This window comes from Setaria viridis, chromosome 2 (genome assembly GCF_005286985.2).
Source record: "Setaria viridis chromosome 2, Setaria_viridis_v4.0, whole genome shotgun sequence".
In the NCBI taxonomy this organism is placed as follows: Eukaryota; Viridiplantae; Streptophyta; class Magnoliopsida; order Poales; family Poaceae; genus Setaria; species Setaria viridis.
In genome coordinates this window covers 1267286-1293697 of record NC_048264.2, presented here as the reverse complement: position 1 = coordinate 1293697, position 26412 = coordinate 1267286, and the positions used below count along the sequence as shown (strand labels likewise).

The 26412-nt window shown below is 50.4% G+C and overlaps 2 protein-coding genes across 2 annotated transcripts; one reads left to right on the top strand and one right to left on the bottom strand.

Moving 5' to 3' along the window:
* Positions 1 to 340: 340 nt before the first annotated feature.
* Positions 341 to 7240, top strand: LOC117842556 (uncharacterized). Its single transcript, XM_034723029.2, has 3 exons — positions 341 to 636; positions 4521 to 6159; positions 6367 to 7240. Exons 1-3 carry the CDS (start codon positions 440 to 442, stop codon positions 7006 to 7008), a joined length of 2478 nt encoding a protein of 825 aa, XP_034578920.1. The 5' UTR covers positions 341 to 439; the 3' UTR covers positions 7009 to 7240.
* A 17587-nt stretch (positions 7241 to 24827) lies between these two features.
* On the bottom strand, positions 24828 to 25387 carry LOC117846544 (L-ascorbate oxidase homolog). The gene is made up of 2 exons (XM_034727753.2): positions 25289 to 25387; positions 24828 to 25184 (listed from the first exon to the last, which is right to left on the bottom strand). Exons 1-2 carry the CDS (start codon positions 25340 to 25342, stop codon positions 24981 to 24983), a joined length of 258 nt encoding a protein of 85 aa, XP_034583644.1. The 5' UTR covers positions 25343 to 25387; the 3' UTR covers positions 24828 to 24980.
* Between the last annotated feature and the right edge of the window lie 1025 nt (positions 25388 to 26412).

Genomic DNA, 26412 nt, shown 5'->3' with positions numbered 1-26412 from the left:
CATGTGCTAATTATAGATTAATTAGGCTTAATACAATTTATCGGTGCCTAAATTTATGACTCGGTGAAGAGATGAGGCCAAAGTGGGGAGCAGTTTGACCAGCACCCCCTCTCTCTCAAACTGTCACGCTTTCCAGTATTGATTTCGCGTCGCCGTCTGACAGCCGGGGCGGCGCGTGAAGGTGGCCGACTTTTCTTCGGTGATGGCAAAAAAATTGAGAGGCCCAAAAAATTGAGAGGCCCCTGAAACTTGTGGGGCCCTGTTCCCTCGTACCGGTTGCACGCCCATGTACCCCGGCCTGCTCGGTAGGTCGTTCTCTCCGGACAAGTGCTGACAGAGACGGCATTGGACCTACAAAGATCCAGGACGGCCAGCCACAGCCATCCATCGGCCTCCTCCATTGCAAGCTTTCAGAGTTGAGGAAACTGCAGGGTAAACCATGAGAGAGCGAGGACGGCCGGAAGAGATGATCAATCGCTACGTGAGGCTTCTGACGGCCACAGCGAACATCGCACGCGGTCTAGGGAACCTGGCCTTGCTGTGGTCCACCGTCGTGCTCCTCGGCGGCTTCGTCAGCATCCTGCGGATAAAGGAGTTCTGGATTCTCACTGGACTGAGCATCCTGATGGCATGCAGGTATAACTTGATTTCTCTTCTTAATTCGGAACACCTACGTACGTTACCTAATTTCCTTTACCCTCTCTTTTCATCCTAGCAATATTTCTATATTTTTTCTTTTATCACGCAGTTTGTTATGAAAGCTGAAGAGGGCGGGGCCTTATAATCCCGAACGTATCTTTGAGCTAAACTGCTAATACTATCAACTTCCTCAATCTCTATATTCTCAAGCTTCGATGATTGGTCCAGGGTGTGTTTGGTTGGTGCATTTGGTTGGTTTAACTGTACCAACTCATCTAGGATGAAGCCATCCCACTTGATATTAATTTCTACTAAGAGAAGTGAACCATTTGGTTGAACCACGTCATCCAGGATTATCTATACATGTACCATGTGGCAAAACACACTAATATATATTTATTGTTGTACCCTTTTTCGCAAGCAAGCGCGTGCTTCAAAAACACACCACATGGAGTCCTTCACTACCATCATATGCAACACACTTAGTGTCGGTGTTTTATACCCGGCAACCTACCGAGGGGTATCCCGAGGTAGTAGATTGGTGGGTGGGGGATCGTCGGATCTGGAATTCGAAGGTAAAAGCGAGGACACAAGACACATATTTATACAGTTTTGGATCGTCAGAGTTGCGTAATACCCTACATTTTGTTTGGGGTGTTGTATATTGTGCTCTGCACTTGGGTGTTACGTAGCCTAACTATTGGCTATTGATGATAGTTCTGAGCTTTGTTGGTCTGAGCTCTATTGATCTAAGCTCTATTGGTCTCAGCTGCCGATCTAGATACCCCTGCCCTCCTTTATATACTCCAGGAGGCGGGATTACTAATCGGTTATAAAGTAGGAGTCCTAATAGGATTAAAGGGTATGAGTCCTAGTAGAATTGCGGAGGAATTCTAGTAGGACTCTGCCTTCTTCCTTCCTTGCGGGTACTGGGGATCTATCCCTGACAAGCCCCCGAGTGCTTCATAGTCGAGTGTAGCAGCCTTCAAATACTTTTCAGATCCTCGTCGAGTAGTTTTGGTGCTCTTCGAGTACTTTGTCGGGCTGAATCTTTAAAGTTCTTTAAAGGTGCCATGAAGCTATGGTGTGCTCAAGCCCTTGATCGTTTTGATTGTGTAATCTTCATCTTTGGAATGTAATATGGAGGGTGGTAGAAGTCGCACTCCATATGGAGTAGTTCCCGAGCCTTAGATTGAATCGAAGAATCAGGTTGATGATCAATAAAATCTTGAATCTTCTTCTTTCATCTTGCAAAAATTAATTGTTGGGTATAACTTATCAGCACCCGAGACTTGAAATGATTAATTAATCAATCTGAGGGTCTTTAGTCTTCACAAAAGTCATCATATGAGTTATTTTGCGGCGTCGAGCCCTCGGGTTTATGCGCCATGTGAGCTGTAGGAGCCACATCGAGTAGTTATTGGTGCTTAGCCCCCGAGTTTGAGAGCTAGCGGAGCTACTAGAGGTATTTCGAGTAGTAATTGGTGCTTCACCCTGAGCCTGGGAGCTAGCGGAGCCTTTATAGGTACACTGAGCATCCTAGAGAGTCATCGCTGAAACTTGACCTTAAAAAATGCACACATTATGTAGCATATTTGTAGAATTTGGAACTACTAAAATTTATTCAGTGATGAATATAATGTAAATGTTGTGTGTCATACTCTTATTTTGGCCATATTTTTCCTTAATAGTTAGCCTATTACGTTTAGGCTCTCATTCCCAATTTAGCCATTGACATTGCGTATGTGAGATCTTTATCCCGTGTACGCGTACTGGCATTGCTGCTATGGAGACCTTTGCCTCGTATCCTAGCATTTATACATGACAGAAGATCTAAGGCTATCACGAATTAAGGCGTGTTCTGCTCGAGGATATTGGCGACCGCTAAGAGAAGACATTTAAAATAAGTAGTCGGCATTGCGACAAAAAGAGAGTGCGATTGCATTTAAAGTAGTTGTTGAGACTTTTCTACCTTTTGACGAGAAGAGCGCGTGTTGTGCACATAGGATTTGTGCTTCCTTAGGGTGTAGCCGTTATGAGCCTATAGTATTCAATGCATCAAATCTATGGCTATTGCCTCCATAATTCGATGTACCAAACCCGTGGCGAAGCCTCTAAAACTCAGTGCACCAAACCCGTGATTGGAGCCTCCATAATTCGATGTACCAAGCATGTGGCTTTCGGTCAACATGCCCTAGGAATAATTGACAAAGTGTAGCTCTGGAAGGTAATTCCCAGTGAGAGGCATCTATAAATAAGTAGTCGGCGTGTTTCCCTGCATGCAGAAAACAAGTTGGAAAATTTATATAAAATAATGAAAAACTGACTTAGCTTGATTCGTGGACGATTTTCGATGAAGCCGTGTCGATTGTTGATGAAGCCAACTAGTTGGAGTCGATTCCAACTAGTTGTTGATCACGTGGAAACCCGCTCTTAACTAGTTTTCTAGTCGAGACGAGTAGTCGAACTAGAACGTCCTCGACTAGTTTTCTACTCGAGATGAGTACTCGAAGTAGTCCATCCTCGACTAGTTTTCTAGCCTAGACGAGTAGTCGAAGTAGTCGTTGGCAACTTGATGTGACCGAATGTTGGGGTAGCAGTGCTTGCGTACATCTTCTCAATCCATGCATGACTCTGCCTTGATCGACGAGCCGTATGCAGCAGCCTGTGGTGGAAACCGACTTGGTCTTTGACTGGAAAGCGGAGCGCACGATTTCTGTCTCGGCGTAGATTGTTCTACTTGGAACTCCAACTCGGTGACTTGCTTCTTGTCAAGTAGATTTATCTTGATGATGAGGTCCTTCAAGCTCGCTCGATGATCTTGACGATCATCCCTACTTGGCGCACAAGATGTCGGTGTTTTATACCCGGTAACCTACCGAGGGGCATCCCTCGTGCCTTCCCCTCCCTTGTGGCTCGGCATCCCCGTGTGACCGTGCACACGCATGAGGGACTGCTGTGCTGCCAGACCTGCCTGCAAACGGTCGAGCTGACCTTGACCCTCGAGGGCATGTTGCTGCTTGCTTGGAGGAAAGAGATGCACCGCCGGGCCTGCCTGCCAACAGCCGAGCCAATCTTGACCCTTGAGGGTGTGTTGCTGCTTGCTTGGAGGAGAGAGACGATGGAAGGAAGAAGAAACATACTGACTTGTTTTACAGGTAGGGCCCACATCTCAAGGGAAATTAAAGGGGAAAGGGGGAGAGAGGATCTGCTGTAGCACTTCTCCCTAAAATCCTAAAACTATGAAAGGGGATTCTAAAGGAATAAAGGGGAAAGGAGAGAGGGGATCTACTGCAGCACTTGTCCCTAAAATTCTAAAACTATGTAAGGGGATTCCCTTATAAGAGAGTAAAATGGAGAGGTAGAAATCAATCTATTGGAGTTGCTCTAAAGGTGGGCTAAAAATGAGCCAATCCTAAATAAACTTTAGGCTCCGTTTTGGATGTCGATATTCAGGTCCGGGATTCGAAATTGGTGTTGGCTAGCTCCAATGCGGATGTTTGGATGGTTAATCTGGAATTCGGAAATGGAAATCAACCACAATACCAATCGCATTCACCGCACATGCGCCCCTCCACCCTCGATACCGAGCCATATACCCCTTGGTTTTGCGTTGAATTGGCCACTGGAGCTCCATCTCTCCCCACCATATATAGTTTGCATACATGATTATATGAGGGAGCTTAAACAACCGGTTTTCTGAAGCGGACTCCAACCATATATAGTTGAGGGGATACGACATTTCTGAGTTACTTTCATTTCTGAAGCAAATTGTCAAATTAGATGTTTCTCCGTTGAATGAATTTTCAGTTTTACTTTCATATATCCATCACCCATCGGCATCCAAGCTTATCCACTAGCTGACCCAACATATTACACAGGGTGGTGGACAATGTTAATGAGTTTCTAAGTGGGATCTATGAGGAAGAGGCCGAAATCATTGGTTTAATCGCGCGTCTGGGATGGTTCCGCTCCAACGCGTGCTCGGCCTGTTATCATACAATCGTGCTGGGTATAGGGTTTTTGCCCAAGTTTATTGTGCTACTGTGTCTAGCATTGGCTATAAATGTTACGCCATATGTGAGCCTGGGGGTCTCCGTTTGGCATCTTGTACGACGAGATTGTGGCGATGCGGGCGGAGATGCTGCCAACAGAGCAAAACTGGCCGCCGCACTGGACATCTTCTATGCTCTAGTTCTGTTCCAGAGCTTAGTCGTCATATACTGGGCTAGTCTTAAGCAAATGTTATATTTGTCAGTTTTGGAAGTGGTAGGAGTGACGAAACAACAATGCGGGGATGAGGATTGGAATTGGTGCACACTACTTGCGATGTACAGTTCGGAAACAACAAGGAAGTTTGAGAACGGGGAGCTGCCCGACAATTGGAACTTGATCACATACGCTGTTGGGTTGCTCCAGTCTGCATCAGGGGATGATGACCACCTATGGGGAGCAAGGCTTCTAGACAAGCTCTTTGATACCAAGGATATATCTCTAAGACAGGAGCTACTATCTTCCAGGAGCTCTATTCAGAATTTGATCAGCATGATTGGTCGGAGCGGCACACCTGGTAACATCGAGAACAGAGAGCGCGCCACAAGGATTCTAGCACATCTTGCCAGTGATCTCCACGTAGCACACTTCCCAGGTACACTACAATGCATTTGTTCCCTACTTGAAAGCTGTAACCAATTCTGTGAGGCCTGTCCGTCGCCGGAGAAAAATCCTGATGAACAGAGTAGGTCATTGGAAACATCCCAGCGTCAAGATGTTGCCCGTATGGCAGTGCCGATCCAAGACCAAACTGACCATGAACAAGAACAAGTCCTTAGTCCATCATCTGCCTGGTTAGCCCAGACCCAGAGAATACTAACAACTTATCTTGTAAGGGTCAAGAAATACACGAAGCTTCGTATACAACTTGAGAAAGCTACGAAGGAGTCGAGATTTACCTATACCTTTAGAGGACCCAAAGAACTGGTTTCTCAAGGCCTGCTGATCCTTGAGAGGCTGACACGAAACAAAGTAAACTGTACAGAGATAAGCAAACAGCAAGTGCTGATCTCTAAGATCACATCACCACTGAGCAGCCCTGATTTTCTCAACAATGTGCGGGAGGACACAATGGTTGTTCGAATGCTAAGCAAGTCACTCACAGTGTTAAGCAGGATACTTGCCTGCCCTGGGGATGGCGCCACAAGGCTGCGCCAGGAACTTGCGAGTACCACAGAAGCTGTCAGCAATCTGATGGCTACTTTGGAGACAGACAGCGGAGCTGCCCAAGAACTGCATGGACAAGCCCTGGAGATCCTGACGGAGTTAGCCTTTGATGATTCTTTCAAAAAGCCGGAGTTTAACAAGCTTCTCAAGGCCCTGCTATGCATCTTCCTTGAGGAAAATGCTACCAGACTGATGAGGGGAAAAGCAGGGGAAGCACTGGCCAGATTTCTTCCCGTTAGCACTGCAAGAGAAAGAGATGTTATAATTTCCAAGCAACAGGCGATCAACCTATTGACCAAGGTAACTAGCTACCTCTGCCTATTTTTGTTTAGAACAAAAGAAAAATTGACAACTCTCGCTTCTTCTGCCTCTGCATCATGTTGGATCTTATTCCCAATTCTCAGATGTCAGTTAATTTCTCTTAATTCTGTAGCGTACAAAAATTTCCACTAGAGATGAGCTGCATCAATATTGCTGATCCTTTGCATTAAATTATGTTTGTTACAGGTGCTCGATCAAATATTATCTAGTAAAATGGGAACCAACGCAGATGCAGCAGAAAATTTTGTGGAAAACCAGCCCCCAGAAGAAAGAAAGTTTATGGCAGCCATGTTATCCCTCGCCGTGGTGATATGCAACGAAAATGTGATCAGTAGAGAAGATTTTGCTCGATCCACCCCTGAAGATGCAGCACTTGCGAAGAGGAAAGAAGAAGCTGAGCAATCCGAGGAAAGAAAGTTTATGGCAGCCATGTTATCCCTCGCTGTGGTGATATGCAACGAAAATGTTATCAGTAGAGAAGATTTTGCTCGATCCACCCCTGAAGATGCAGCACTTGCGAAGAAGCTCAAAGACATACTGGAAGTAAACAAGCAACGCACGGCTCAGTCTGAGTGTTTTAGAGTAGTGAAACTTACCTGCCAGATGGTGATAGCTATGATTCAAGCCAAGCCCAGCTGCATCCAACGTTTCAATGAACATAATTTCAAGGAAGCACTGACCGAGACTTTGGGAACCATGTCGGAGGTTGATAACTGCATGCTCTTTGCTGGGAATGATGGTGAGGTGATCAAGCCAGCGAGGTCTCTCGCTTCTCTAGTGAAAGAAGCACAAGAACTCCTAAAGACAGCACAAGAACAGGGTAATTGATATCTCTGTCTGACAAAGGGGACATCGTTAAGTATATTATCTTGTTTTTATCAAAGATTTATCTTGGATCGTCTTCTGGGCTATTTGTTTGACAAAATAAAAAACCTGTGTTTTTATTCTTATTCCAGAACTGGGATCTACAATTCTTGTTGACAATGTAGTCGCGTGCTATCTAAGTTTTGTATTTGTAACCCCATTTTTTCTGTTAATATCACGGTTTGTGTGATGCTCCCATATCAGTCTGCGTACTGAACTAGTTGCAAAAAGTACATCCCCTGGTGAAGCAGAGACTAACTGAACTACTGAAGTCAAGCAGATGCCATTTGTTCAGGATTCTGTACCTGACAGCAAACAAGTAGCTGACTGCTGCAATACAGAGTTTCCCAATGTATCGCCTCCAATCTATTGTCTCCAATTTCCCATGCATGCACCCTAGCACTCGCACATTGGTCTATTCTTATTTGGTAATAGATGCTTCATCCTGAGCAACGGATGGCATTTGACAATTGACAGTAGAAGAAAGAAAGAAACCAATTCGGCAAAATGCAATGGGCTAATTACTAAATCATCTATAATCATGAATATTTAGATCTTATATATACTATATACTACTAAGTAGTAGTACTGTAAAAGAGCTCGATAATGGAGAAAATTTCTAGATAGACCCAGTTGAATCGCGACTACTAATCGTGATCCAAATATTTGAATTTACCTCCTGATTTGGATCATTACTATTAATCGCGATCCGATTATTTATGGATAGACCCCTGTCATGAATGCGAGTTTTACAAAGTGGGAACTCTGTGGGGCAATCTCGAAGATGGCGTCGCCCGCTTCTCGCGACGTGAAGGCCTCCGGCTCTGGTGCACCGACGCCGGCGCCACCCACCCACCTCTGCCTCCGCATCCACGCCGCCCACCGCTACCACGCCCGCGCCGCTCAGGACCGACAACGCGCACAGAACTGCTTCCTGCGCCCGCTGCTGTCGCCGCCGCTGCTGCGGGTTTCGCCAGGCCTGGAGCTCGCCTGCAGGAACTCCTCCTCCGAGACCTGCACTCCGTTGCTTGCCCAGGTGCTCTCCCCTCCATCCCTAATACTTTCCTTTGGGTCACTCCCCCTTCCATTGCCCCTTGCTTCAACTCCTCCTACATCACGTCTGTTCTGACCTATCTCATCATGTCGCCACCGCACATTGTTCGAGCACGTTCTATTGGTAGGGGTGTCTTTCGCGCTAGGCTCACCAATCCGAATGTGGTCAATTTCCTTGTCACCCGGGCCCCAGGGTCATCTTGAGTTCCATGAGCAAAGGTTTTGCCTGCACAAGCTGAAGCTCCGGCCCTGGCAATGGCAGCCACGCTGAAGGAAGAAGAAGCCGTGATCAATGCACCTCAACCACCGGCTGGCTCCTGCCCTGACAAGCGTGTGGCGCGAGGCAGCTGTTCTGTCCCCTCGCCTGACTCCCCTCAGGACTCGGGCGCAAGTCAGCTCGACGCAGCAACAGTGCAACAGGAGATCTCCCCAGATTCGAACTTTACTCCTACCGCTGACCCGGGCTTGCTCCCCGTCCCGCAACACGACGGGCGCCGCGCAGACATGACAGAACGCGGCGTGCGTGAAGGCAACGTCGCTTCCGCATTCACTACCACTGCTGCCCCCCCTGCTCGAACCTACCTACAAGCCGCTCGCACTCCTGCTTCCCCGCGGCCAGCACCACGACGCCATCTAAAACCCATCTCTATCCAGCACTCTGGGTGCCATCGCTGCCTTGCGCGAGATCACCTTGTGCGCGACTGTCGCGACCCCATCTAGTGTCGCCTCTGTCGAGGTAGTGGTCACCGCGGCTACGCTTGTCCGATGGTGTTCCCGCGCGAGCATACGCCGCACCCGCGTCGCCGCCCCACCATTCCCCTACCTGCCTCACGCGTTCCGGTCAATGCCATCCCGTTCCGCCCCCGCAGCTCGCCTCCGCCATCCTCCACTCCAATTCCACCCCCACCCTTTCTGGACCTACCACGTTTCACCTCGGCGTTCGACCCCTTGCTGATGCTTTCCTCTTCAAGTCGTGGGCCTGCTAGCGCCCAACAGCTTCCCACGCCCACTGACAACGCCGCTGAGGAAGGTCCTTACTTCCTTGGTGACCTTTTCCGCGAACGGCGAACCTGCGGACAAGGGTAAGCGTGCGATGTGCAGCAGCCCGGCTTCTCGACCGCGTCGCACCGCTCCTTCCATACCAAAAGCCCGTGACATCTGTATGGTTGGTGGCCGGTCCCCGAGGCGCCCACTGTCCGCTACCTCTGCCAGCTATGGACGGTCACCGTCTGCCAGTCCAAGGCGTTCGCCACCCCCCGCGCACTCGCCGGTGGTGGCTGCACGACAGGTGGATGGAACACCACGGGCGCCGCGCCGCGGCGTTCTGCCAGGCTCGGACAGCGACGCCTGGACGAGCAGCTAGAGGATGACCTGAGTAAGGAGTCCGTTGAGCGCGACGTTCTCGCCAACGGTCCAGACTACTTCGAGGTGTGGGTGGACGAAGGTGACTGGGAACATGCTGCCCGGTTTGCCTTCGTCGAGATCGCGCCGCCAGAGGCGGCCTTCAACCCTTCCCCTCTCATCCACGCTGCCCTCCATGTCGCGGCACCACACCTCCGCTTCCAACTCCTTCCGTCCTCTCACGGCGTGGCGTTGCTCCACTTCGGGTCTGCTGCCGTGTGTGAAGTTGCTGTTGCGGCGCAACCCATACACCTGAATGGAGCAACGGTCAAGCTGGAGCGAGTGGAAGAGACGGATGATCGTTTCGTGCGCGATCCAACGTGGCTCACCCATGTCGCGATCTGGAACCTCCCTGAGGAGCACTGGTCGGCGAGGCAAGTGAAGAACATCCTCCGGTGCGTTGGTTCTGTGGTTGAAATCGACCCGTTCTGCATCCCGGGTTTCGATCGCTCGTGCATGCGCGCGGTGATCGAGCTCCAACACCCACACCTCCCCAGTCGCCTTGGTGTTCACACACCAAGCAGGCAGGAACGGCGTCGTGCTCCGCCTTGGCGCCCTGTCGTTCTGGCGGCGTGATCAGCATCTAGACGAAGCGGGGGATCTGATCCCCTTCTTTGGTCCAGCGCCGCCACCACCACCCGGCCCCGCCCACACCCTGAACACCTTCAACCCTCCTCCACCGCCAGCTCCGCATGCGCCACCTCATCAGCCTGCTGCACAGCCGGATCAACAGAGGCCCCCCCAGCCCCGCCGCCCCGCCCCCCCCCCCCCCCCCCCCCCCCCCCCCGCGCGCCAACCTCTCCAGCTGGCTCTGTGCCTGCACTGCTCCACCCTGCCCCTTTCCTCGGCACATCCATCCTCTGCTATGGTTTCATTAACGCTTTCCCACTTCCCCCTCTACCTGCGCTGCCAATCCTCATCCACCTGCCGCGAGCACCCACGAACGCAGCCGGGGTCCGCCGTGCACAGCCTGCTCTGCTCCTCACATGGCACCCCTCGGCACCTGCTACCGAAACCCCGCCAACACCGCCAAACTCTCCTGTGTCTGCCGCCCCGCCCTCCATGTTAACAGCTACTGAAGCTCCGCCAGCTGCTTGCTTTGCTGCTGCCAATGTGCCCCAAGCGGCTTTAGCACCACGCGGGTGCCGTGTGGTGCCCAAATTTGGAACGCGCCACAGCACGCGCCTCGCCGTGAAAGAAACTGGGAAGTTCGTGGATGCAACCGCCAAAGCGTCCCAGCTCAAACCTCTCCAAAACAGCCTTGCGCTCTGCTCCACCGCGGTCCAAAATCTTGTTAACAAGAAGAACATGTTGACCAAAACTAGCAAACCAATCAAGGGCTTGGACCTGGTGAAGCTGGCTGAGGTTGTGGGACATGGTGAAGGCACTGTCAAAACCTTGGATGATGTTCTTGACATCACGACGGCCACCGGTCGTTAGCTCGACTCGGTGCTCGACAGCACCAATGCTTGAACTCAGGATGACCCGAGGGTGTACTACTTTGTCCTTCGCTAGCAGTAGTATGCCTCTACCTGCCGTTGTGTTGTGCTCCTCCTCCCTAGTGCGTCGTGTGTCCCCCGCTTGTGCTTGTTTCGTTTCTTCCTTCAACTTGTGTTGTTCTGGTGTCAGCTTGTACCCCTATGTGTACTGGAACCGTCTCCTTTTCTTTGTTATCCTGGAATGTGAGGATCAATGGTGGTCACCCTGGATGATGAGTGATTGACAACGTTGTGTTAGATTGATGTTGCTCTTGGCTTGTGATGTGCAGGTGTAGGATGCGACGTGATGGTCGACGGCGTACGGTGAAGGTCAAGCGAAAGGTTCGTGCCGATGGACCAAGGGCGGTGAAGGATGAATGCGAGTAGGCTTGAACCGATGGACCCGAGGAGTCCGGGCGAAGTCATGGGCGGTCCACATGGTGCACGGAATGGCGAGAGGACATGACAGGATGGAGACGGCGTCAGTTGAGTCGAGCGGGAGGCTTGGTGGAGGCCGGACACGCGTCGACATCGAGGAGGTCGCGTGGCGGCCAAGCAAAGATGGACGGTTTGGGTGGTTTGGGCCTCAAAACCACCGCGCAGGCAGGTTTCCTAGTTTGGGCCTCAAAACCGGGGGCGAGCCCGGTGCGGCCGGAGCTTCGAGAAGGAGGCACGTGGCGTCATCGCGAAGCTTGCGTCAAGGTGAAGCAAAGTCGTGAAGGCGGCGTGTCCATCCGATGCGCGGATAAAAACTTGGACCAAAATACCCCTGCGTGGGTAGTTATCTTAGTTGTAGCTGTAGGAGTAGTATAGTCTTTCATCCTGGACTATAAATAGAGATGGGGGCTGGTTATTTCAACACCTTTTTGCTTAGCAACTCATTATCTATTTACTTAGAGGCTAGTCATGTGCTTAAAGTGAGGGGAGAGAGGGAGATTAGAGAGTGATTACTCTTTTCTCTTGATTTCTTTATCTTTAGTGGGTGGATGAAGGGAGGAGGCTAGTCCTCATCTTGTATAGAAGATGTTCTCGTGATTTAGTTTTGTTTGTTGTCTCAAATCGTGCTAAATCTTAGTTTCCCGAGCGTTTTTCTTTTTCCCTATTTTTGGAGCTATTTTTGGGGAATTTTCGTTCATCATGTTTGAGCCCGAATCTCGTGAGATTGGTTGAAGGGAATTGTTGCTAGGATCTTAGGGAGCATCTTTGATACGATCCCCCTCCAAATCCCTCACGAATCCGGCTTGAATTTTAAGTTTTCCCAAATCGTGTTTCTCGAGTAGGGTTTCAGTTTTTCTCCAAATCCGCGATGAAAACTTGAGCTTTTTTTGTGATCTTTTCTATGGATCTATTAGCCTTTAGGGCTGTGCCTCTTTGGCTCAAGTTTCGTCTCGATTCGTGGAGTTTTGAGTGAGGATTTTAGAGTTGAAGTTTCGAGTTCTTTGTTCTTCCTATTCCTTGTCTCTGTTCATCCACAGGCTTCAGGGCGTCGGGGTGAGCAGGCTGCAGGCGCAGCGCAAGCGAGGAGCAAGCAGCTGACCAGGCGCGAGTGTAGCGGCCCAGCTAGCTGCCGAGAAGCCCAGCAGGCGTGCGGCCCAGTAGCGTTGGCTTGGCTCACGCACCAGCACCCAGGTGGGCCTGCAGGAAGCAGCAGGAGCACGCAGCCCAATAGAGCAAGTCCAGGTGAGCAGCAGGTCATGCGTACAAGCAGTGAGGTTGTTTTCTTTTTCTCCATTATTTAAGGTAGTTTACTTTTTAATCCTTGCTGTTAGTTAGCCAATTAGTGATTAATTGCGCTACTTTTTGATTTCTCTTTGCTAATCATGCTTAGCACTTAAAATAATCTTTTTCCCTTGCATGTTTACGTGAGAAATTTGTTAGTAGTAACCATGCTTAATCTCGTTTGTGCAAATTTGTTGGAATCACTTTATGTTCTGCTTCCGCCATGTCATGCACGCTTTCGGATCACTTTGAGCTTTGCTTTCGATACGTGTATCGTTCCTAGGGTGAGCTTGTCATGAGTTGACTTGTGTCATCTTGATGATACAACGTGCAATGTCTATGCTCCTACTGATCACCGCGACTCCCCCCCTTCCTGGACGATCTGCGTGAGTTGGCTCGCCACATCCCGGGGGATTGGGTTTTAGCTGGGGATTTTAACCTTACCAAGAGGACACCGATAACAGCAATGGCATTGTTCACACATCTGTGTGCGCAGCGTTCAATGAGACCATAGATCACCTTGGGCTTATTGACCTCCCACTGCTTGATCATCTGTTCACTGGTCAAACCACATAAGCTCCCCGACGCTTGCACGACTGGATCGTGTGTTCTTCAATAACCATATGAGCACTACCTTCCCTTCTACGTCCCTCTTCTCCTTACCAAAACCTACATCAGATCACACTCCAATCCAACTGCACATGTCCACTGCGATCCCCAAACCAAATGTCTTCCGTTTCGAGAACGCTTGGATCAAACACTCAGACTTCCTAACCACCATTCTGCCGGTCTGGTCTGATAACCCACAGCACAATGCGACGGCGAGCGTGGCATGCGGATTGAAGGCAGTTCGGTGCGCGTCGAAGGTCTGGGCACGACGCAGGCGTGCAAACCCTTCCCTCCCTTCCAATTGCAAATTCGTTATATATATGTTTGATGTGCTCTAGGAACACCGGCTTCTCTCTGCAGGAGAGCAAAAGCTGCGGCGGGTCTGTTAGGATCGGCTAAACCTGTCACTGCGAGAACGAGCTGCCTACTGGAAGCAACGCGCCAAGCACCGCGCTCTGAAGGAAGGCGATGCGAACACGAAATTCTTCCATGCGCAAGCTACCCAGCGCCTGCGCCGGAACAACATACGTGCTCCGACTGTGGATGGTACTCTACTCAGCTCGCATCAAGAGAAGACAACAGCCCTGATGAACCACCTTCGTGAGCTGCTCGACGAACGTACGGTGGACCAGAACGCGGTCGACGTTGCCGCGCTCTACGCCGGTCTAGAGCGCGTCGATGCCGCGCCACTCACTGCACCGTTCACCGAGCAAGAAGCACGAGCGGCGGTCCGCGCCATGAACAAGCACAGCTCGCCCGGGCCAGACGGCTTCGGCCCGTCGTTCTACGCGGCATCCTACTATCCTAGAACACTCTCGCTCTGGCAGTAATGCGACTGGCCCAGGCGTTCCAAGACGGTGAAGCTGAGTTGGAGCGATTGAATTGATCATACGTTATTATGATCCCAAAAGCCTCTGCAGCAGCGACACCAGGAGATTATCGGCCGACCTGTTTGCAAAATTGTTCCTTGAAGATCATGTCAAAGATGCTCACCTCCCGTCTCCAACTACAAATTCCCAAGCTCATTGACCTGGACTAGACAGGTTTCATTAAGGGATGCTCCATCTCAGAAAACTTTGTATATGCAGCGGAACTGATCCAGTGCTGCCATCGTCGTAAGCTGCCAACAATTGTTCTGAAACTCGACTTCGCTAAGGCTTTTGATTCAGTCAACTGGAATAGCCTCAACGGTATTCTCAGCGCTAGAGGCTTCCCTGCGTCCTGGAATAGGTGGGTCACTGACATGCTTCAGAGTTCAAGGCTCGCCGTACTGGTCAATGGTGCGCCGGGTCCCTGGTTCAGCTGCAAACGGGGCCTTCGCCAAGGGGACCCTCTCTCGCCATACTTGTTCCTCCTAGTTGCAGATGTGCTCCAACAGATGATCAGAGCTGATACAAGAGTGCATCACCCAGCGGCCCAAGATTAACCATGCCCGGTCCTTCAATACGCAGATGATACACTGCTCCTCCTTCGAGCTGACTACGAGGAGGTTCAAGACTTGAAGCAGATCCTGGACAATTTCTCCTCCTTCACTGGTTTACACATCAACTACCACAAGAGCACGATGGTTCCTATGGCTGTGGACTGCACGCTGACAGCAAGAATGCAAACTGTTCTAAACTGCCAGATTGGATCCTTTCCACAAACATACCTGGGGCTTCCTTTATCCCATGAGAAACTAAATCTAGCTGCTTTCAGTCCATTGATTGCACGGGCTGATCGTCAACTGAGTGGATGGAGAGCCTGTTTACTGAATCCGATGGGGAGAGCAGTCCTGATCAACGTTGCCATGGACAGTCAATTGACCTATGCTATGTCTGTGCTGCTCCTCCCTCCTAGGGTAACTGAAGCTTTAAACCGTCATCGTCGATGCTTCTTATGGTCTGGAGAGGACAGTGTGAGCGGCGCACAATGCTTAGTAGCATGGGAGCGAGCCTGCCAACCAAAAGAACAAGGAGGACTTGGTATAAAAGATTTGAATGCAAAAAACCAAAGCCTGCTTCTCAACCTGGTGCATCGTCTCTACCGGTCAGAGGGGTCCTCATGGGCGCTTTGGGCGCATGGGCAAATTAACGTTGTAACCTTGAACGGGGAAGTGGAAGGAGTGCACTGGGCAGGCTTGCAGAGTTTACTCCCCCTGTATCGGGCTGTCACAGCTTCAGAAGTATACAATGGCGAGACTACGAGCTTCTGGCATGATCAATGGCTTCTGCCGGTCGTCTGGAACTTCTCTTCCCCCTGCTCTACTCACATGTCGTGAAGGCAGATGTTTCTATTGCACAGGTAATAAGAAACGGCCTGAGCAGTCATCTGGTGCCGCGTCTGACGCACTTAGCACGGGAAGAACTGGCCCAATTGACTGAACTGCTTGCCCAAGTCAGACTACGGGAGGGGGAAGACAGGCGGCATAGTAGCTTGATTTCTGACGGTAATCTGCACTCTGGTGTCGCATACAACAACATTTTGGCAGCGACAGGCTCCCCTCCATGCCCCTTTGCCAAGTTTGTCTGGCAAAAGCGCGCCCCTCCTAGAGTTCAGTTCTTCATCTGGCTCCTGGTATAGGAAAGGATCAATTGCCGAGCTAACCTCTTCAGGAAGAGCATCGTGGACAGCCCGGCATGCGAGCTTTGTGGAGTGGTAGAGGATTGCAACCATATCATCTTCTCATGCCCCTTCGCAACTCAGGTGTGGAGCTCGATGGGAATCGACGCAGCTGGTGCTTCAGTTCAAAACCTTTGGACTGTTCACCGTCCGACAACAGTACCTGCTCTGCATTTCTTCAGCTTTGTCATCCTGATTGCCTGGAATCTGTGGAAGCATCGTAATGATGTGTTCTTCGGGCGCTTCACCGCGTTGCAGGTAAGGTTCTGGGCTTCATGACGGGATGAAACTCGCCTATGGAGTCACAAACTTCCGCAAGGAGAGCGGCGGCTAGCCGAGTACTGGTGTTCCCTTTTCAACTCCATGTAGAAGAACAATGGTTGTTTAGAACCTTCTTCCCAAAACCCTTCCTTTCTTGCATAAAAGCCCTGTTTGGCCTACCAAAGGCCCATGTTTTGAATGAATCAGGTGGGGGCATTTCGCCCCCCCCCCCTGACCCTCGAAAAAAAGTTTTACAAAGTGCCCCTGCCTATCTCTCTTATGTGTCGTCTCTCCCCTCACCAGTTAAACCTCCTGTCGCCACCGCCGGTCGTCCTGGATGAGAAGCGCAGAGCACCGATCGCGCAGAGGTCAGCCAAAGGGAAAGGACCGGGGCCGCACGAATCGCCTCCCGAGCGGCGACCAGGGCAAGAGCCGCTCGCCAGAGTTTGGAGTGACAGTCGTCGCCCAAGAGGAAGACAAGAGCGACCGTCGTCACAGGAAACGAACGTTGTGCGTAATTAGGGTTGCATTATACATAGCACTTGGAAAATCATTTGAATCTTTCATATCTCTTGTGAAGGAAGCACAGCAACGCCTAAACCCAGCACAAGAACAGGGACACCGTTAAGTATATTATTGCCATTGATATGCACTTGATTTTATCTCAGTTTCAGACATCCACAAACTGTAGTTTCTGTTTATTAGGCTGTTGTAGCGAACATGGCCTCATTAAGCCATAGTTTGTGATTTTGGTGATTGAGTGACAACATAGTTATTGGGACTAATGCTTTGTCTAGCTTGTACCTTATAGATTTTCTAGGTTCAAGAATGCAAACCAAATCATGGCAAGGTCCAAATGATGGTATTCTTGACATCCAAATCTTGATATTCGAGTATCCAAGCTATGGTATTTAAGTGATCAAGCCATGATATCTAGGCTTATTCTATAGTATTGAAGCATCCAAATGATAGAGAAAATCCAGAGACATCGGATGTTCCGATGGCCACTTTTTTAGTAGCGTCGGAGCAATTGCCAGAAGAGAAGGGAAAAATCCTAGACCATCGTGTGGCGGAACCACCTTGGATTACCTTGATTAAAGCACAGTTAAGTCGCCTAACACGCGACACTCATGCCTTAGTCAAGTTAACTCGAAGTGCCGTCGGATTTCATCCGATTTAACCACTTAACAAGACCAAGTTAGCAAAACTCACACGAAGGTGAGTGGTTCCAGAGAATACAACAGATCCACTGAGTTAAACCAGTTTGACAATTTAGTTCAACATCAAAACGAAAGTCAGAGTTTTACAAGATTCAAAAAGCAGTGAAGAGGTAAAATAGCGGAACCTAGCGCCGGGGTCGGATGTCCCTGATGAGGCCGATCAGGACATCAATGATCCCTTTCCTCGCCGTCCGAGGAGGGATCCCACTCAACCGTCAAACCCGGAGGGAGCTGGGGCGGCCAAGTGCCAACAGGAGCAAACTCAGGAGCTGCGACTTCACCTGAAAAGAGAGCCACAAACAAGGCTGAGCTGCTAAACTCAACAAGACTTAGCCGACCGGTGGTAAAACTACTCCACTACGTCTAGACATGCAAGGCTCTTTGGCTGAGGGGTTTATTTGCCAAAAGCGACTATGTTAGATCCTTGCTTTCAAGTTTTAGCTCAATTCTAAGTTCATTAACCAGTCTACGTTGGCATCTTACTCTAAGCAAACATAGACCCAACTTTATGTATATGAGCTCATCATCAAGACCATGTCATCATCAAACTCTTTCATTACTCAGTGTAGCATAGCGATCAAGCAGTCTCAAACTGTGAGAGGCAGACGAATCGATTCGAGTTTCTTAACCATGCATGGCGAACCTAATCTCACGACATCCGCACACCACCAGGGTCGCTTCCTGTGTCGGCCATCCCTATCAATTCCCAGGCACGTGTCAGGTCCAAACTTCCCTTGGCATGCAATGCTCCACAGTCCCGGCCTCTACCGTACTGCGACTGCACTTGCACCCACATGATGCACCATGGGAACCTCGTTCCAGGGACAGCAGGGGTATAAGCAACGCCCTAGTTCAATCAGGTACTAGGCTTCCCCATCCCATACTAGGTATGAGATTAGTACTTTCAAACACTTGATCACGAACACCACCACTGTCGGACCTTAACAGATTTTATAGACAGACGGGGCGATCAATCGACCACCAAAAGAGTTAACCAAAACCTTGCCCCGTCCATCGTCCTTATAGTTGTAACAGAAGGAGAACAACCAACTCCTATAACTCGCAAGTGACAGGAAATCACTCGACTTTTACCGCTTCCTATTTAAGCATAGCAACTACTCGGCCCAACAAACTTGTGTTCAGATCAAAGGAACTATGTCATGCATCTAAGGTTGCAAACAACTCCTATACGTAAATGCACAAACATGGGAAAGAAGGCATGCGCAAGTTTGGGAAACTTTGGGGTTCATGCTTCGGGGCTTGCCTTCAAGCGGAGGGGAGGAGAACTGGTCTTCAGCTGGGCGACTTCGGCTTCTGGAACTGGTAGCTCAGCTACAGCTCCGTCTTCTGGAATCGAGTGTAGCTCGTAGACGTCGTCAGCGAGGTGCAACTCTACACGAATGCAATGCAGGAGTTAGTGTTTAGACGGTTATTTCAACAACACTTGCAGTTAAGCTCGGACACTTGCAGCAAGGCTACAGAAAAGGTGGGGAAGTTTACTTTAGTTGGTGGAGAGCAAGATAAAAGGGTTGGATGGGAAGAAACTTATGATCTGACCCTTAAACTAGAGGAATAGCTGTGCTGGGGGTCCTCAGACTTAACGTAGAGAAGTCCCCGCTCTTTTACACAGGTACCCTCGGGTCAAGGAAAGGATACAGCCGAGTCCTCGGGCGAGGCAGATAAGGGTCGGCTAACAGACAGGGTCGGGCGAGACGGAAAAGGGGTCGGGTGAACAGATAGGGTCGGGCGAACCGGTGAGGGGTCGGCAGCTTACCTTCGGTTTATAGGTGAAGCTTTGGGGTCGGGAAAGAGTAGACTTGGGCAGAAGGTCTTAAGCACTAAGGCTTGGGTGGCGGTGATGTCCGGCGGTGCTTCGGCGGTGGCGGAGCTTCTTGTGAGCAACAAGGAAGCTCTAGCACAGCGCGAAGGAGCAGGCGGCTGGGTGGATTTGGAGGGGCGGGTGTTGAGCGGAGATGAGAGTTTCTCAAGAACTTAGGTGGCGGCACTCGAGCACGAAATAGAGGAACAAGGCGGCGAGGCAACGATGGCGAAGGGAACTCCAGTAAGACTCTGGCATTCCCTTTTATAGCTGCGCGGAAGAGAGAGAGAGAGTTGGAGTAGCACGAAGACTGGAAGAAAAGGATGGAGTGCGCTGCTATGGCGGTGATTGAGCAGCGATGGGCGGTGGAACAGGACTTCGGAGATAGCGTCCTCGGCTATTGGGCACGGGAGACAAGGCGGCGCAGGCGCGGTTTTGCCGGGGCTGAGATTTTGGCGGAGGCGGGCGTCTTCGAGTGGCGGATCTGATTGGTGTGACAGGAAGAACGGCGCTACAAGCGAGGTTGCAACAGGTGAAAAGACAGGCGGGCTACGGCTGCGTGGGCGAGCGCGAAACAGCGGTTTGCCGGGCAGAGTTCTAGCAAGGCGGATAAGGAACTGTCGCGGCTGGAGTCGGGGTTGGCGATGGAGGAATCGTCGCATAGCGAGTTCGTGGGTGGCGCGACTGTGGAGAGGCGGCGGAAAAGCCGGAAGGCATCGGGCCTTGCAGCCGGGGATCCGGTGAGATGATGATGGGCGCGAGCCGCGAGGTGGTTTTGACGCAGCAGGCGGCAAATCTCTGCCACAGCGGCGACGGAGCACCAAGGCGCGGCCGGCGAGGGCGCGAGTGAGACGAGGCGCTGCAGAAAGGGTTGCAGAGGGGCTTCCGCTGCGATTGGGGAGGAGGGCGCGAGAATCCATCCTGTCGTGGCCGGCGACTGGGTGAAGCGGCGGGTGTCGGAGAAGTTGAGCCACGCAGCGGGGGAGCTCTGAAGCGGTGCAGGCCGCTCGAGTGTGTCTGCCTCGGGAGATCCGGGGAAAAGATTGCGGGTTGACCCGTCAGTCTCGGTTTCTCCTCTGCCCAAGATTGAAAGGGACACTGTTATTGAGACTTAGAAGGAACTGGCGGGGTGGGTTGGGGTCTTCAGGGGTCGGGACCGGGAACTGGAGTGGAGCACTCCTGCTCGGGAAGAGCTGAGACAGAGGAATTTGGGACTCGGATTAAGATTAACTCGAATGATTTGACCAGGGTCGTTACACATCGGATGTTCCGATGCTAGGTCAAGAAAGCAGCGTTGGACAAAGCATGAAAGTAAAGGTTGCATAGGGTCAAGTTGTGATCAAGGGCACGACTTGCCTTCCTGGACTTGCTCCAGCTCTCGAAGTCCTCAAAGCTTGACCTTCGAATTCCTCGAACTGCGGTCCTTCTATAGGCATCACATGAGCACATACAAGCAAATAAGGGAATAAAATAAGAAAAAAATACACCAAACAGTAACAACAGAGAAAAACAAGGTCATAAAACTAATTTATGGGTTAAGATGAACTCGTAGATGCAAGAATCTCTTAAAACGGACCACAAACGCTAAAGATATGAACTAAACAAGGTGTAGGAGCTTATATGTAAGAAAACTAAACTTTCAGGGGCTAAGCTATGGGAAACCGATGGCTAAAACATAAATACGCATATAAACCAAAGGTTTAACGCGCAAAAGAGCAAGGCTAGGACGGTGGGCACTATTTTACAAAAGACCAGGGGCTAAAACAAAAGAAAAAGGACCTAGATCTAATTAATTTTGAACTGCGCTGGACCTCGGGTGCAAAAACCACAAAGGGCCTCTTTAGCAAAATGAACGGCGTGGTGCGGGGGTTGATTGGTATTGACATAGGTCAGATCTAATCCGGACCGTCAGGGACTCGACGGGCAGCACGCGAGCGGTAGAGCGGCGGCGCGCGGTGGAACTCGCTTGAAATCGAGCATCCGGGCGTGGTTTGCGAGGGATCAAGCCCTGGAGGAAGCGAAGTGCACGGCGAACACATCTAGGGGGTTGTCGTGGTGGTTGGAGCGGCAACGGCGTGAGGCGTTGCGGCGGCGCGTGTCTCCAGCGAGCTCGTTCACGTGAAGGAAGACACGGGGGAGCATGGGAACTTCACAGGTGGCCTCCTCACCTCCTTTGCAGCGCTCCAAGCTGTGTCCTTATCGACGGAAGGGCGACGGTGTTGGGGGGAAATATTAACGACCTCCTAAAGCCCATGAAAACAACAAAACATAAAGGCCCAAGCCCACCTAGGGCGATAAAGACTGCCGTCGGCCCAACACGGGAGGAGAGAGCCATGCTTCGCCTTGCCCGACCTAGTGTCCCGGGGTCGGACGTCCCCGACCCCTTGAAGACCAAACTCCGCCTCGCCCGACCCGCAGGCCTGGGGTCGGGAGCGCCCGACCCCCCACTGCAAGACTCCGCCTCGCCCGACTCAGGGCACAGGGGGTCAGACTCACCTGGGCCCACCAGACAAGTATCCACCTCGGGCGCGGATCTCATGGGTCCCCATGTCGATCTCGCCATAAATGTGCCGCAGTTCTGACACGCAGAAAGGCGTCCGTGCCCCCAACGCAACCCGCCACAAGTACCCATGCGCGGCCGCGCGGTATAGGCTACAGTGGCTGCGGCTTCCTCCGATTCGCTACAGGGCCCTCATGGCCTGCGCCGCTCGGAGCAGGAGGAAGCCGCGCCCGTTCTCGCTCCCGGCGCGTCCGGCGACAAGGACGCGACGTCCGCCTTCCGCGGGCCATCGGCAAGATGGCAGGATCAGCCGCCTTCCCCAACGGACACAGGTGCCACGACGAAATACCATCATCACGCCTGGTGGCGACATCCACCGAGGAGACCGTTGACAGGACTCGACGGCGGTCGCCCTCTTCCGGCGGACGCGCCAGCAGGAGCCGAAGGCCGGAGAGGACGCCGACGGCCTAGGGACTTGGTCCCTCCCCTTGTGTTGTACCTCACTTGACTTAGCTTATCTCTTTTTTCTCCTCACACCCGGTCTCACTTGTAACCCCGGTGGCCTCCTTGCACTATAAAAGGAGAACCGAGGGACCTGAGACAAGGGACTCGCTCTCTCTAAGCCAACAGAACACATTCACACTCTAGAGCATCAATGCACACCCAAGAGACTCGGGATCAGCTCCCTCTCTCTCGTCCTCCTGTAACCCCTACTACAGACCCCGCGTGGGCAACACGAGCAGCTCCCGATACTGGACGTAGGACTCTTCCTTGCCCGAACCAGTCTAAACCCTGTGTCTCCCACGCCACCATCCGAAGCTTTACGCGCATAAAAGAAATTTACTAGTCTAAGTCCTGACAACGACAAACGGCGGAGGAGATCAATGGCGACGGGCGTGTGCTGTGCTCGGGCTCGAGTTGCAGGCTGCGCTAGAGCTCGAGGCGGTGGCCTTTTATAGCTGGGGCGCGGCCTTGGCGTGTGGGCCCAAGGTGCGAGGCAGCGCAGTCCGGCTTGGACTCGTGCTCGGGTCCGGCGTGGAGATAGCGGGAGGAGGGGGATGACAAGCAGGTCCCGACCGTCTGCGGAAGAAGTGGAGGAGCAGTGTGGGAGCTCAGCCGAGGCGGAGATGGGCCAGCCTACTCGGCTGCTGCTGGCGCTGCGCTGGTGCTGCGGCTGGGCCGGAAAGAGGAAGGTGGGCCGAAAGGGTGAAAATAGAAGGAGGGGAAAAGGAAAAGGTTTCCAATTGTTTAAAAGATTCAAACAAATAAATTCAAACACAAATTTGAATTCAACAACAAAAAACAATGCACCAGCATGAATGCAATAATGAACTCCTATGATTCATTAATTTATTTTAAAAAATATTTAATTGCCTAAGAAAAATTTAAATACAACCCTTAAATCCTTAGACACATGCATTTAATTTTGTTAATTTTATTAACTGCAAACTTTGAAAATTAGGGTGTTACACCGTGCACAGCCACCGGCGACGAGCTCACCACTTGCCAGCACCAGCATCCTCGACTTGACCACGCCTGGTTGAGAGACCATTCGTGCTGCCCCGGCGGCTGCGGTGGCAGCACAGGCCCGGAGCCCGAGCCATCCCTGCGCTTGGATCCCTGGACCCTCGTCGTTGTTCGCGGCGCACTGGCGATGCCGCTGCAGCATCTCCTACGGGCGATGGGCCTATGCGCATATGGTAAGGCTTCGGTTCTATCGTCAAGGTGTTGTAAGGAGTGGAGTTCGGCGATGGTTGATGTCCCAATTCAAGCGGCCGATGTGTTGTATAGTTGAGTTGCGTGTGAGGGCATGGTACGGCATGCGTTGAGGACTCAATCCAACCTATCGGTGCCTGCGTCATTTTTTTTCTTTTTTTATTTTCGTCCAACCTGAACTTCATCTTCTTTATTAATATAATCGGCAGCTCTCCTACCCGATTCATTTTTTAAAAATCACTCCTGAACCTCTGAAAGTCCTTTCCACCTTCATGAGGTTTTACATTCTTGAAGCTGTTAGATTGTTGAAGCTACAACTTGTTGGCCGTGTGTTGTGCTCAGAGCTTGTTTGTTCTTGAGGAATCTGCTTCCAGGTAATAATACACTGAAACCTGAAGTTATGTCTTGCTTTCGCGTCCACGGCGATATGAGCAGAGCAGAACAGGTTGAATTTATTCCCGTATTCCTTATTTCAGAACAACTGCAATGTTGCAATCCCTGTTCTCAAAACTATTGTATGGATAGAAACAGGGGCGGATCCCCCCGGGCTGAGCTGCTGATTCACACCTAAAACAGTCTGATCTTACCTCCTGGACCTAGGCTAAACACCACATATGTTAAAGGGGCAACATGGGCTCACCCCGAGCTGCAGTCCAGGCAGCCCGGGCCCTAGAACCGCCCCTGGGTAGAAAACATACTGCGATCTGGTAGTTCCCTAGTCTCCTCTCTTTAATGCCATTCAACAATCATTTAACCTTACAAGTTAATGCCTAGTGCCAGTGCTTAAGAATAACAAAATGCCAGCAGATCCTTGAAAAAATTTATAATCCATCATCATACTATGTTTCAAACTAGTTCATGTTTTAATTTTTCACTCCTGAACCTCTGAAAGTCCTTTCCACCTTCACGAGGTTTTACATTCTTGAAGCTGTTAGATTGTTGAAGCTACAACTTGTTGGCCCCAGTTGTTGAGTGGAAATTTGATTCCAGAACCTGCTGGTTTTACTTAAAAAAATGATTTTTGCCCCCTACAGAATTCGGAGCAGCTTTTACAATTCAGAGACCAAGAGATGGTTGCTTCAAGTGCTTCTCAGTCGAAGAGGAAATTGGTTAGCAGGAATGGAAACTAGAATGAGCGAGCATTTCAAACTGAAACACTACAAACCACTACATTGTTCCCGCCTGAATTTAGTTTGGTTCAACATCTTGTGCCTTGAAATTTGGTTGCATAAAGCTGAAACCTGCTGACATCACACAATCTGGTAAACATCCAAACACATCTGTCATTTCTGAATCAACAATGCATTGGAGAAAAGATCATGGGACAGCTTCAGCCTGAGAGGTCCTTCCTTACCCACAGGCAAACCACAAGCAGAAATAAAAATTACTGACATCACCATCAAAGAATAGCAAGTTCAGATTCTGAGCTTTTGGCTACAACAAAACACTCTGTCACCTATCATTTTGATTTCATCAGCTATATAAGTAGAACGATTTATTCTACGAAATATGCAGGTAGTATAGGATGAATCGACCATGTATGCTCTGCATCTTGGTCATCAGTGCGGCAAGCCGGCGGCTCTACCGCAGAGTATGGCATTGGTCGGGATGCTGTACTCGTTAGCGAAGCTCTGCTCCGGCGTCCAGACCCTGAGGTAGAGCTGCTGGCCGAGGTACTGCCGGTCCCAGATCGCCGACCTCAGGTTCCACATCCCCTGGTTGTCCAGCGACACCAGGATCGCCGACCATCCGTTCGGATACACCTGATGCCAACAAATAATTGCCAATGTTCAGTTCAGTTTCATCGGATACAGTGTTCAGGATTCAGAGCCATGTTCTTGAGCAATCTACTTCCAAGTTAGGATACCTGAACTATATGCCTTGCTTGCGCGTCGACCAAGTTGTAGGTTTGCCGCTGCATCTCAGTCCACTGGCCATTGCCGTACCTGAAATGATCAAGTGTGAGTGAGTCTCCGTTTGCAAATGTTCTTCAGAGGTGACGAAGAGCACGATATGCACGTGTTTGTATCAAGGACGTACTTTATCTATAAATCATCTTCTGGGCCTATTTGTGTGAGTGTGAGAGAATAAACGTGTGTTTTTACTCTTGTTTCAGAACTAAGATTTCCAATTCTCGTTGACAATATAGTCATGTGCTGTCTAAGTAGTGATGTACAGTATATTCAGCAAGAAAAATACGTCCATCATTGAACAGATTTGCATTTGATGAATCGATCTGCTGGGGCAAAGAAATTGAGGATTTCTGTACAAACTATACTCACCTTTGACGCATTTCGTCGTCGACAACCTCATGGTCCAGGAGGCAGCATGTCATAAGCATCCCCACCTACAGCACAGTTTCATTCCCTGATCAAAAGGTTCGAGTCCTCTTCACCTTCTTAATTTGAAGCCAGCGCTGCTACCTCTTGGATGATAGCTCCACACCACGACCACCCGTGGCTACCCACGCCCTGGCCACCGTCCATCACCACCAATGGGCGCGGGTCAACCACCTCCAAACTCCAATGCAAGGTCTCCTTCATTCGTTCTAAGCCCAACAACAAAGAAAACCCATGCAGGATGCAAGTCTCCCTTGCGTCAACCCATGCCAGAGTTCTTAACCATCAAATGTACGTCTCATTGTTTGGTGTTCTTTTTACCATAATCTTTTGAAGATGTACATCCATGGTAGGTGGATGTCCCTCGTTAAGCATAGGATAATACAGTTCCTTACATGTTCGGTGTTCTAATAATGAGAAGCTTCATGTTACAATATTTCTATGATGACATGCTAAAACTGGAAAATCACTATTGTTTCGAATTAGTAATCATGTCATTATTGTTACATCATTTTCAAACATTTTCAAATATAACGTCGCCATCAAACAAATATTTTCAACATAAACTTAATGCCATCAAATTCCAATATGCAATGTACTCATTTTATTGTTCGAGGATAAAGAGACTAGTTCCACATGCAATGCAAAAGCC